Source organism: Corvus kubaryi, unplaced genomic scaffold (assembly GCF_017639235.1).
Source record: "Corvus kubaryi isolate FWS band 111438036 unplaced genomic scaffold, C.kubaryi_AGA036_p1.0 37354, whole genome shotgun sequence".
In the NCBI taxonomy this organism is placed as follows: Eukaryota; Metazoa; Chordata; class Aves; order Passeriformes; family Corvidae; genus Corvus; species Corvus kubaryi.
Window position 1 is genome coordinate 13,295,820 of NW_024581116.1, and position 13,130 is coordinate 13,308,949.

Here is a 13,130-nt window from a genome sequence, read left to right on the forward strand (position 1 = left end):
CCAAGCATCCCAAACGTCTCCCACAGAGCTGAACTCTAACAGCAGTCCCCATACAACATTTTCTCCACAGCCCTTGTACAGGACAGAGCACAGTTTGTGGTGACAGCAAGCTCCGTGCAGTGACACCAGCCCTTGCTCCTCCTGCAAAGCATGGCATGCACAGCTCCAAAGAAGGACCTGTGTTCTTTGTTGAGAGTTCCCATGTCCCCCCAAGCCAAGCTCTCCCCAGACATGGCACTCTGCAGCCATCAGTACTTTTCCCCATGATGCTGGTCACTACTGGTACTGCTTGCTGATACCAGTTACTAGTACTAGCAAGGGCACAGGCAGTCTCCAAAAACAGAAGGACACCATTCCCAATTTTTAAAGAAAACCCAGGCAGTAATGAAACTCTCCAAAGAAAACTCCTTCACTTTGACTCCAGCAACAAACCAGTGAGAAATGCCTTTAGAACTGAGTTGGTTCCGTGCTCTGACCTGCTTTCTGTGAACCTAGAAGATGCCCAAGCCTTTTCCAGAAGCCAGAGTGGCTCAATCTGCTGCAGTTAGCTACTAGCTAGCGAAGCTCCCTGTACTTACACACCTACCAAAGCGCCCACAGTTCTGCGCAAAGATCAACACAGAGTTCACCAGGAGGCTGCTCTAGTTTGAAATAGGTCACTGGGTGTTGGGATCTGCGGTTTAAGCAACACACGCTGTGGGAGCTCAGAGGCAGCAGCTGTTCCCTCTTCGGTGGAAGACAAGCCCATTGCAAGAGCCTCAACTCCCCAGCAGCTGCCCCCTGCCTCCCGCAGGGATCCTCAGGGAGGCTGCGCAGCGCCAAGCCCAGCTCCGCTCCATCACACCTCCCGCGCCACTCCATCTGCTCGGGAAACGCTCAGTGCTTCCTTCTGCCAGTACTTGTCTCTCAGGCAGGCGCTTCTGCCAAGAACCCTAAAGCAGTTGCAAAGTTCTCCCAGTTGCACATGCAAACCCTCTTAAGAAATAGCCAGAAGGTTTTGCCTAATGTAAGAGTGTAAACAAACTTGTTACATGCTAATCACCAGGTAGGCCACACACCCTTCCCTTCCCCCAGCCCCTGAATCGGCTGAAAGGACAGGAAATATAATCGTGGTCACATACCTTCGCTTCCTCGTTGATGTCCCAGGTGAAGGATATGGCATTGTATGCAATCTCCTCAATGTTACTGATGGTGTTGAAGCTCTCCTTGTAGTCAGCTGTTAGAAAGAAGGATTCATGAGGGAGACAAAGAGGAGATATCACCTGAGTCCTTAATCACATGAAGCAGCCAGAAACTGTAACTCTTCAGCAGCCCCTTGAGGGCAAGAAAAGCTGAACTGTACTTAGGAATGGATCATTAAAGAGGCTAGAAATGGTTCTCACACACAAAAAAATCCTCAACAAACAGGACAAAGGAGCAAAATGGGACTTGCAAAAATTTTAAACTAGAAACTTCAGCGAAAAAGCCAGACATCCTAAATATCAGGTGTTCTATGCCTTAACCTGCTATGTAGGGGAAACTCTACCCTGCATGGCAAGGACATAAGCTCTCAATAAAACTCCTTCAATAACAAACAAAGATTTGCATGCGCGTCTGCTTTAAGTGCCAGGTGATTAATCCCTGCTTTGATTCACAGAAGGAAGGGACGAGGAGTACAACCCAGCCTTCAGCCAGAGAGGGCTGGAACCCAGCCAGCCTCAGCCTTGTCTGGAGGCAAGTGGAAATTTGCAGTGTTTTCTTTTTTTCACATGTACCAAAGACCAGTTGTGAGCAAAGCTGTGGGAAGGTGGATCATTAGTCTTGAGGTATTTCTACAAGGATCTTGTCCTTTGAAGAAACACAATATTTAGGACAGCCACTGGGACTACAAGCTGTGATTTAGCTACAAGCACCAGGATATTAAAAAAAAACCCTGTTGTTTGGAGGGGGCTGTTGATCTCCCAATACAAAACCCTAAACCCCACCGATCAAAATCCTCCCAAAAATCAGCTTCTTTAAGGTGTCCTAAAAACTATAGCATTAGCTCCAAGCAATCACAAACTGTCTCTGGGCTTTCAGCAAAGCTGTGAATAACAGAGTGATCCAGAAGTTCCTTAAAATAACAAAGCTTTAGGAGGAAACCAAAGCTTGCCAAGGAATTAGGTCTGAAGTTTGACATCAGCAATGAGAGTGTTCTTTACCTATATCAATGCATCTTTGTTTGGCTGTGTGCTGTCTTGAGTGCCAATATTTCCAGTGCCTGAGCTGATCTTCCCTTGTTTTGTCTTCAGCAAACACAACCATAATGACACTCTGAAAGGAGAGAGGAAAAGACTAAGAAAAAAACAAAACAAAACAAAACCAACAAAAAGGTGAAAGAGAAAAAGAGAAAAGGCCAGAGAGTACATTTGTTTTGGAGCTTTAGGCTTTTCTACTTGAGGCACTACAGTATACCAGCACACCGCTGCCAAACAGGAAGGCAGACAACAGCACTTTCTGGATCATAAACAGAGATGAGCAGAACTCCTCTCCTAACTAGAATTCAAGGATCTCATTCCAGGTGTTGCATCATCTTTACACAAGTGCTGACACCACTTCTTAACAGTCTGAGCCAGGATGGGTTGGTCTGGCAGTAGGTGGACAGCAAAGGAACGAACACTGACGTAAGAGCGCGGGTAAGCTGGCCTTTGTGCTGATGCTCTGGTCTAGATTACTGCACTTCGGGAGAGTTTAAGGTTACCATTGTACACACCCTCCTCCCAAGCAACCACAAGTGCTGCCACTCACTCGGACTTTACTGATGGGGTGATGGATTCCTTCACTGCTGCTGACTTCCTTCAGCGTGATTGGGTAAAATTGACCTTTATTCAGGTAAGTCATTGTGCTGTCCCCAGGCTTCTGTCGGAGGGACTTGGAGGCTTCCAGAGTGTATTCAAAGTTATTCCTATAGAGTGAAAAGGGTAGTGATTGCTAAGGCATTTTCCTGGAAAGCTGATTAAATGTTCCAGATTTAATTTGGAGAAATTCCAAAGTCGTTAGTTGACTCATTAAGCCATCAACAGGCAAGGAAGTTGGAAAACAGGATGAGCCCCTTTTTCAACCATTTCCTTCATGAATGAACATTTAAGAGAAGTTCTTGGCAAGCTAAATCCTAAAATACATCAGCAGGCAACACTGGAAGGTCCCTGTTCAGGCTGAGAGCAGCAAGCTGCTCTCAGGGAACAGAAAAGTATCTTTAGAGATTTAATTAAATTCACAAGCTAATAAGCTACTCAGTGGCCATCACCCTCTTGGTCAACTGCAACTATCAAACAATGAATTCACTCCTCTCCTCTGGAGTACAGATGAGTTTTATTTCTCCTATTTCTGCTGTATATTTCCAGCAGATTGAGAGTAAGACAAGCAGATGAGGGAGGGGGCACAGCTGGAAGCAAACTCCCAGACCACTCACAGACAGCACTGCACATTCCCATGGGACACGGATTTGGTGCAAGGACAATAACTGAAGCTGGGTGGTATTTCCAACCCCGCAGGTAGTTTTCCTTAAAGTATTTGTTTTCTTTAAAGATACAGTTTTCAACTGTGAAATTCAAATGAGAAGACATAATTGTATGTTTGAGATCCAGAGCCTCCCCTCCTCCAAAATTCAACTGTGACTCAGTGCAAAATGGTGTGAGTTGTACTGCTTGCTCATGGCCAACTTAAAGAGAGTAGGAGGTTATGGGCAAATGGGGGCCTTAAAGCATTACCCAGAAATGCTGTCAAAAACATAATCTTCTGAATTCATGTTGGCCATTCGGAGATTGAGTTCAGTAGGAAAGAAAACCTGGGGTAGACAAAACAACAATTAACACTGCAGCAACAAGGAAAGTCAGTATTAAATAGATACTTCTTACCACGGAACTTCTGTCAGGCAAATTGTTCACCAGATAGCAACTGATTTTTGATTTGAACAAACAGGACACTTGAACAGTGTTTTAATCCAAAACTTTTGGGTATCAACTATGCACAATATCTTGTAAACCTTCCAAGTCAGCTTAAGGCAAAATTTTAATGCTTTCCCAAAAATCTCAAAGGGCATAGCTACACAGCTCCTTGAGGTTTGGCTTAAAAATCAAAACATGGTTAGGCTATTTTCAGTTGGTATCATAAAACAAAATCCACATATTTTCTCACTCAAGGGCCCTACATAATCCAACTGTTCTCCACTGAAACACCACACCTAGAAACTGGCAGTAAGGAAGCTTACAGACAGTCACCTCAGTTTGGTACCTGCAAAGGCACCACAGAGTGCTGAACTCTTGCAAAACCCGGCTCTGTGGATCAAGAGAACTATTTCCACACTCTGCAAGCCAAAGCCTCTGTCACTAGTAAGATTAGTCATTTGCTTTTGATAATGATTTCATGTTGTGAAGGTTTTATTTACCAAGTTTTAATTATGCACCTTTCTGAGAAAGTCTTCTGTTTCTAAGCCACTGAACAGATTTCTGGCTCATGTAACAAGAACAGTTAAAGATGGAACCGGATCTCTCCATCCAGATCAAGACACACACACACACACACACAGAGCAACTGCCTCTCTTGGTACCTCTTGCACACCCTCCTTGAAAGTCTCCGAGAAGGTGGAGTCTGGCGTTCGCCTCTGGGAGTTTTGGGGCTGGGTGTTGGAACTGAACTGGTCGGGATTGAGGTTCCTGTCGAAGACCACCACCCGCTCGGGGGGCTCGGGGTGGTACACGGTTGGCGGGATGCCCACGGCAAAGCCATGGGGCTGTGTCTCCGTTTTGATGGAATGGGTGGGCATCGTGGCAATTGAAACGGTGACCGTTGTGTCAGGGGTTGTGAGGTGGCCTCGCTTGTCCATGCCCATCTGGGGGGTGTGTGGAAGGACAATATTGAAAGGCACATTTTTCAGAACCTGGACTCTGTTTTCTCCGGCAGAAATGAGTGACTGTTCCGTCACATTTGGGATGCTGTTCCTTAAAGGGGCAAAAAGAAGCCATGCATAAATCACACATTTTATTTTACCATTAAACAAGAGTTAGAAAAACTTTTCAGCCTTTTGGACAAGGACAACTGACACCAACTCTCCTCCTTGTGCAGAATAGCTCAATCCTAACCTGAAAAGCTGAGAAACTCATTTAAAAAACTCCCAAAACTCCTCACCCACTGCTAACCATGCCACCTTGGAGATGAATTACCCTGGAGCAAAGGGTGAGGGTTCGCAGCCCAGATCCTCACTGCTTGGAAAACAGCAGTCCAAAACTAAGCACTTCCCACCACACATTGGCACACTCAGGCTCCACAAAGTTGCTCTTTGGCAGAGGGAGAAGGACTGACAGCAAGGTTGCTGCTCCTCTGCCCTAGGACTGTGCACCACCCGGGAAGCACTAATAAGGAAATTACACCCCTCTTTTCATTCACAACCCTCCAAGAAAATACACACCACGACTCCTGGGAGTGGTGTGCATAACTTGCCGCTCTCCACCCCACCACACTAATTTCTGCCAGGACAACACTGAGATCTGTGGCTGAGCTGACCTCATAGCTAGTAGCCACTAAGTCAGCCTGCCCTCCCTTTCTCCCTCCCCACTAAGTGGTCCTGCCCTCTCCTTTGCACCAATTCTGATGCTCCCCCGTCTCCTTGGTGAGCAAGTTCAGCTTGCTTGGCTGGCAGAAAACTAGCCACCTTTTCTTTCCCTGTTTGGTGATGGGTCAGTGTGAGACCCAATCTGGTTCAAGAGGAGCAGTGGGAATACACGGCTGGGAAGCAGCCTGCTCTTCTCAACAACAAGTCATTCAATCAGCTCAGCCAGATGACAAACCTCACCTCAGGTCCTTAAAGCACTCTAGTCTGTCCAAAGGAAGAGGATGGTAGGAGTGGAAGCCTGACTTGAGTGAACCTCACATTTGTAACATTCACTTAATCAGTATCATCTGCTTGCGAGGCACAAGAGAGGGAAGGCAGGAAGGGGAAGAAAGATAGAAGTTCCAAAGGATACAAAGAAAGTCCCCAAACAATACAAAACCCAATCACAAACACTTTGAAGTCCTCCCCAACCGGCCCATGCATGAAACAGCAATGCTGCTGGTACCTGAAAACAAAAATCAGCAGAGAGCAACTGAAGCAACTGCATGAAAAATGAAAAGGGTCACCAGTGACCTCTGCAGCCTGGAGAAGGGGTGCCTGTGCTACCAGGCCATGCCTAATGTTAGAGAGCAGCTTTTGCTAGGCTGGCTGTATGACATTAGCACACTAAAAGTAGATGGACAGCAAAGAGCAGCAGTTTGAGCCTCAACTCTCCACACTACGGTCCAATCTCCATCCTGTTCCTGGGGCAACGCAGGAATCTGAGGCATAGAGTAAAAGCTAACAATTTCTCTCTTCCAGCACATCACCACAGTGCAGCAAGTTACTTTCTTTCAGCAGCTTTGATAGTCTAGGAGGGAAGGGAGGGAACAGAGAAGCAATAATGAAAAAGAATACCTTTTGCTATGGTCTTGCTCAGCATGTTCTACCTCCGGTTTAGCTGTTGAAGATCTCCTCTCCCTTGGAACCTGGGAAATTTAAAACATACTATAATTCAATTCTTCCTCCTATACAAAAAAAAATAGCTTCTTAAAATCTGGTCAAATTAAGGAAGCATTGCTTTTGATGCCAGTCATTATTTGCATTACAGTTTAACCCATGTTCACATGGCTTTTGGATGCCAGGCTGACCCCAGGAGATGCCTTGTGGATCCCCATGGAGCCAACTCAGCCACCTGTGCTAGCCCTGGGCTCCTGCTAGCAACAGGTGGCGAGAAAACCAGTGCAGAAAACCATCCATCCCTGGCTGGAGCACCAGTACTGGGGTGAGCAGGACCAAGAGGAGATTTCCCAAGGTTTGCTGGCAGCGCAGGTTCTCTCCTCTGCAGGCTGGCAGAGTTCAGCTTGCTGGATGAACTCAAAGCTTGAGAAAGGATGCTGCTCCACAGCCACTTCCCCAAGTACACGTGCTCTCTAGGCCATTACCTCTAAGACCACTTGAGGCTCTCCTTCCTCCTCAGTGACCAGGGGATTTGGGGAGGCCCAGATCCAATCAGCACATTGAGAGACTACAGCTCATATTTGTGCGTGGCCACATGCAACACACTGGCCCAGACCATACTAAACCTTTTACCAATAGAATGTAACCAGCACTCTGGATTTAAGACAGCTCAGTATTGTTCCTTGTACTTTATGCCACAGACAGGATTTGCCCTGAAAACACAGCATCGATCCAACGAGTCACCTTGCCCACACAAATGCCATTTTCCTGGCTGTGCTGCAAGGCCAAGGCACACAGGAGAAGGTGAACTCTGGGAGCTATAGTGGCTCAGCTTCTTGCATGGAGCACATAATCAACACCCCAGCAACCCAAACCACTCTCGCAGTTGCTGGCACAAGCCTGTGGTACTCAGGTCCCCTCAGCCACGCAGCAAGGCCACACAAGCTCTCCTGCCAACCCACATGTGGGGCTCAGGACTTTTGAAACCCTCATCACACCTCCTGAATGAGCAAAGCAAACACCTTCTGGTGTATGTATGGAGGAGTGAACTCCTACTACTTCCCTTCATCAAAACCTGTTCAGATCCTGCCTCCATTTGCCAGCCTGGATCCAAGGTAGGGAACTGCCACTTCAGCACGAACATGAAGGGTGAGGGCACCCCTGCACAAACAGAGTTCTTCTCTACAGCCCCAACTGAAAACTATGTCCTTGTTCTTACACATAACCTGGAATCCCCAGAAACAATGGAATTGTTAGACTTCCCACAGTAACCAGCAAAATCTGGAGAACCTCTACTTGGAGACTGCTGGGAGGCCAACACTGACTAGTCACTGAAAAACAAGGGTTTTCCAAGCTGCATTTGGTCAACACTCCCAAACAAATTTTTATCAGTTTTGTTTCTTATAAGGCCTTATTAACCACAGTTGAGCAAGCCCAGTAGTCAAATGGAAGGAAACAAAAGCTGTTTGGTTTTACCATTTTGGCTTTTTTTATAGGAAGGCGATCTCATCAGCTGCCTTTAATATGCAGAGGGGGTGTATTAGAAATGCCTTGACATCATTGCTCTATAACATTACTCCATAACAGCCCTCAATAAATCTTTCAACTTCCAGTCATTTTGCTTTACACAAGTGTGCAGCATACCTGTTCTTCCACCGATTTTTTCCGTACACCCACTGATACTCAAACATAAGAGGAAACCTTGAATTAGGCATTAATGTACAGCAAATCCCTTCTGCTTTGCCAAGCATGAAGGATCAACATCAATGTTCTTTTTGTAATCTACAGGTTTAGAAATCAAAATTGATTTTGTGGATTAAAATTGTTCTGGTGAAAGTATGTTGTTGTTTCCTTTTTTTTCCCAAAAGCATAGCAAGCACAAGAACAAAGCAAGTTTTCTCACAAAACTAGCTGAATAACATCCACATCAGTGAGTCTGTGGCATTTTGTCGTGTGTGTGGAGTGTTAATCTCCATACTAAGCATTACAAGAACATTTTGATGTGTAAGACATGTTCAACTCTTAAAAGGGCAGACAAGGATTTTGTCTGCACCATGCAATCTCTCCTCGTGCCTGAAGAACATAACTGAGGTTGTCAACTGCACTCACTATTGTTAAAAGACACAAGCCAAAGTGCCAGGCAGGAGAGCCAAGTCAGCCTCCTGGCCTTCCTGCATGCTCAGCAAAGCAAAAACAGGCATCTCCACCCGGTGAACCAGGCCACCATAACACAGGCATCTCAGCACAAGCAGGACCCCTCCCTGCCTGGAAATGCCTGCTGGTCTCCACTGACCTGGCTGGAGATAACTACCCTGGCTTATACTTTTGGTATTTGGGAAACAAAGCTCAGCAAAATGCACCCCATGCACCCCAGAATGTTCTCTGACTGCTCAGTTCAGCTGTGAGGATCTAGGAAGGCACGTCTCTGAACAGACCATGAACGCTGGGGAAGAAAATCACTGCTGTCAAAGGACTAACAGATTACAGCAGTTGAAACTCACTGAGGGTTAGAGGGATACAGACAGCAACTCTTTCAGGTGGACACTTCTGTCCCACATACCAACAAAAACCTGTAATTATACCTTAATATTAGCTGAGACTGAAGTTAACACAACAAAGCCCCAGCAAAAGCCAATGGTCCACCAGAATAGGGATCATGTGAGCAAAAGAAGAGGAGTTTCTTTCTCCATGTAGATTCATATTCAGACAGGGATGTGGTCCTAAAGCGTCATTCTTTATGACTATGTCTATAACATACTGCCTCTTGCAAAAACTAGGGTCAACAAAAAAAGTGCTACTCAAGTTGCAAAGTAGAAAAGTGATACTTAACTTTTACATCAAGATCTAGGAGATCTTATTTTACTGAGCTAAAAATAAATTTTCAGAAAGAGAGATATAGGGTTTTTTCCATTTAAAACCCACATAGCTTAAAGTCCTTGTGATCTGTTCACAGCTTCTGTAAAATCCTCTAGCAAATGACACCTTTTCAACAGGTGGAACATGAGCTCTGCTGGCTGCCAGAGCAAACCCACGCCAATCTACCTTGTAATAATCATAGAGCAGTCCGAGGGCAGCTGCACTGTCTTCATCCCCATTGATGCTCATCATAGCTTTGGTAGCTGCTGTGAGGGGATTTTCAAGAAAAGTTTTCCAGGCCTCATCTTCATTGGTGTAAGGACGTCTCTGAGAGTAGAGAGAGTCATTCTGAAGAACCAACACGGGTCTTTTACTTGAATCATAAAAAAAGAAGAAATAAAAAAAAGCCACCTGTTAGAATACATGAGAAACATTCCTAAAGTTTTTCAAAATTAGCTGCCCGGGTTTCATGGGGTTCATATTCTGATTCAGTGTACTGCAAGGATTAGTCAACACAGAAAGCCCAGAAACTTAGTTCTGGTCTCACTCACACTCAGTGTAAATCAGGATTAATTTGACCAAACTCAGATGGATTACACCAGCCCATACAAAAAGGCAAAGCCATGTAAGAGCACAACCGACCTGCTCATGCTCTGAGTCCAACCCAAAAAGAGTTACACACTTACTAGCCAAACCACCTAGGAAGCCTCCAGCACCTCCTAGGAAATAATGCCAAGCTACAACATGATCCAGTTCCTATGTGGAACTAGAAAATGTGCATTAATGAAACATCTCTTTTCTCCCGTGCTTTCAAGTGTCTTCACTCTCAGAATACACCTAAAAACACCACCTAGAAGCTACTGATTAGTTACAGATGACATAGGGAAATTGGTAAAGGGGAATTCAAATCAATTTGGCACTGTTTTTTTCTGACAAGGGAAAAAAACCACTTACTGCATAGTTACTGTTGAAATAATCCACCACACTAGTTTGAAACACACTCAGATGAGCGAAGAAAAAGGAAAAATCTGAGTTATTCCCTTTATGTTATAGTATACATAAAAAATTATATTTACCCTGAACATTTGGAGATTGCTGGGAACAAACAAACTCCAAAATGACTTGGACATTCTGTCCACAGACAAAAGCAAGACATGTAGAAAATGTTGTCCTGCCAGACTAGACAACTTAATATTTTTTTGGTTCTATTGGTAAAACATATGCTTCATTTTTTAAGTCAGCTCAAGCTAATGCTTAAATCTGACTTTTAAACCAGTTCAGTTTTATTTCCAGGGAAGTTTAACATTAGTTTACTGCAGATGGGCTGGGGGAGAAGGGGAGGCCTTTTTATTTTCCTTAATAATCCCAAACTTGACATTTTTAGTGAATTTGCAATTGTTTAAAATAAAAAAGTAATTATTTAAAACTGATAACCCCACAAAAAGCAGTTGCCCACCACCTTCACACCCTTTTCCTAGTAGGGAATTACTCTTTTCATCTATTTACCCAGATACATTCAGAGACTGAAATAAACTACAAATACAAAAAGTTGTGAAATAGAAAGTTGTGAAATACTTTAATCACTATAATCAGCTTAGCAGTATCCTACATTTATCACCACCTTCTACCAAAAAGATTGCAAAGCAAATTACGCATTTGATGCTTTATCAGTTACACAAGTCACCCCACTGAGCTGCCATCGGACAGCTCGGCTGAGCTGAAGGCACTGAAAGCAAGTGGGAGTTTCCAGGACTTGTAAGAGCACTTCGTGGCTATAAATCAGTATTATGTAGCTGGAAGAAGAGCAAACAAAAACGACAAGAGACAAGTTCTTGCACCAAGCCCTCTCCTTAGGTCTTTATACGTATTTGTGTACACACTGACACAGATGCCCAAACGCAGATACCTCTGGTATTGAGGACAACTACTTTCTAATCAAAGTGAAGGGACCCACAGAAGACAAAGCAGAATTTTCTTTAGGAACATGGTACAAGCTCTTGTTCTTATACAATGTGATAAAAGAAACCTCAAATATCCATAGCAAATGGGAAAATCCTCCAGTTAAACTCAGTCATTAAAAAAAATGCAACTGAAGTAACCTGGGTGCAATTCCCTCGATCCATCTCTGCCAAGCTGAAGGGCTAAGTCAGCCTTGCTGGAACTCACAAGACCACTAAGCTGATTCCCTCCACCAACACCATACTCACAAGGGAAGAGAAAATCATCAGAGAACCAAAAATACTGAGAACAAAAGCAGCAACTAACCAAAAGCCTAGCAAATGCAAAACCTACCTATTTTTATGTTATTTCTTTGTCTTTGAAACACCCAAATTCAATGCATATTGCCCTACAGGTAACCCACCCACCTAAAACAGCACAGAAAAAGTTATCTGCAAAATTATCAAGAAAAGTGCAGTGTTTGGCAGGAACTCACTCATTTCGGAGAACTACAGCTTCTTTCAGGAAAATGAGACTATATTAATAAGAGAAGGCTAACATATGTTTTTTCCTGCGTTTTAGAAGATAACTGGCATGCTGATCTGCTCACAGAGTAGTAGACATCCAGCAGAGGCAGAAAATAAGTTTCATACAGCAGTTCTAACGATTTCCCAATTTTACTTTCTTCGTGACCACAGTGGAAGCAGAGGAATACTACAAAAAGCAGAAACTCTATCTTTGCCTGCGAGGCTTCCTCAGCCTAAGACGTTCTGTGCTCAGACCACAGAAACTATTCCTCTGTAATTCGCTGATCCAGCACCAGCCGTCCTGTCCCTCACCCTGCAATTTACCTGGCGACGTTCAGAGCTGCCCAGCCGTGCTGTGCCTGCTCCTGCACAGAGCACACCTCTAATGCTGAGGCAGCACGGAGGATTTCTGTCACTGGCATCTCCGTGCCAGAAAAGCAAAGTGCATGTACCCAAATTGCTACGGCCTCATCCACTAAGTGTCATTGGAAATAAACACGCCTATGAAAAATCCTAAACATAGGCATGAGTTGGTGAGCTGCTGCATTGGAGTCCTCTTCCTAGAAAGTAGCACATTGAAACAAGAACTCGGGTTTAAAATCCTACGCATTCCCTAGAAAATGAGTGCATTTGAGTCACCGATCATTCAAAATATAGAAATTTTATAATCGGTTCTTGAAATTAAATCACTTCAGAGTTACCGCCTTTTCTGACACTTAAGTGTCCTCGGCCGCCGTCAGCCGTGACAAGTGACACAGTGACAAGAGCAGCAACAGAGCCGAGTCCTCAAACACAGCCTGGCATCCGCTTGAAGGCGAAGTCTCGTGTTCAACACCACGAAGATACAAAATACATACGAGTTCAGTTTAACTCTTTCAGCACGCAGTTTCGGCTACTCCGGGGTCACCGCAGCCGAGCTCGCCGGCAGCCGCCCTTACCTGCCGAAATCCACCTTGCCGGAGGGATGCGCCTCGTAGAAATCCATGGGGGCCGCTGCGGCCGCCGGGCAGCGGCGCGGGGGCTCAGCCCGGCTCCCTCGGCCCGGCAGCTCCTCCCGACGGCGCGGCCGCCGCCGCTGCCGCCCGCATTTAAGGCGCGGCCCGGTGGGGCGGGGGGCGGCCCCACGCCTCGCTGCGGGTGTCGGGTTTCAAAGCCGGCCCAGCCCCGGCGCTCGCCCCGCGGGGCGGGGTGGCCACCGGGGTCGCCCCGCTGCGCCGCCGGGCCCCCCCGCCGGGGCTCAGCCCTCGTTTCCCCCGCCATTCCGCACCGCCCCGCCGAAGCCTCCAGGTACTCCTCCGAGA

General features: G+C 45.6%; 1 protein-coding gene across 4 annotated transcripts in view; it reads right to left on the minus strand.

Moving 5' to 3' along the window:
* Positions 1-13,130, minus strand: part of GRHL1 (grainyhead like transcription factor 1) — a 41,558-nt gene that overhangs the window by 28,176 nt on the left and 252 nt on the right. For 2 of the 4 annotated variants that reach the window (XM_042033028.1, XM_042033026.1), the window contains exons 1-8: positions 12,768-12,900; positions 9,551-9,737; positions 6,467-6,537; positions 4,568-4,958; positions 3,729-3,805; positions 2,767-2,923; positions 2,181-2,292; positions 1,122-1,216 (exon numbers count right to left, since the gene is read on the minus strand). In XM_042033028.1, coding sequence (XP_041888962.1) covers positions 1,122-1,216; positions 2,181-2,292; positions 2,767-2,923; positions 3,729-3,805; positions 4,568-4,958; positions 6,467-6,537; positions 9,551-9,737; positions 12,768-12,814 — 1,137 coding nt within the window. In that variant the 5' untranslated portion in view covers positions 12,815-12,900. Of the gene's footprint in view, positions 1-1,121; positions 1,217-2,180; positions 2,293-2,766; positions 2,924-3,728; positions 3,806-4,567; positions 4,959-6,466; positions 6,538-9,550; positions 9,738-12,767; positions 12,901-13,130 lie in introns of those variants that run through there. The other 2 variants (XM_042033029.1, XM_042033027.1) reach the window with 1 other exon arrangement.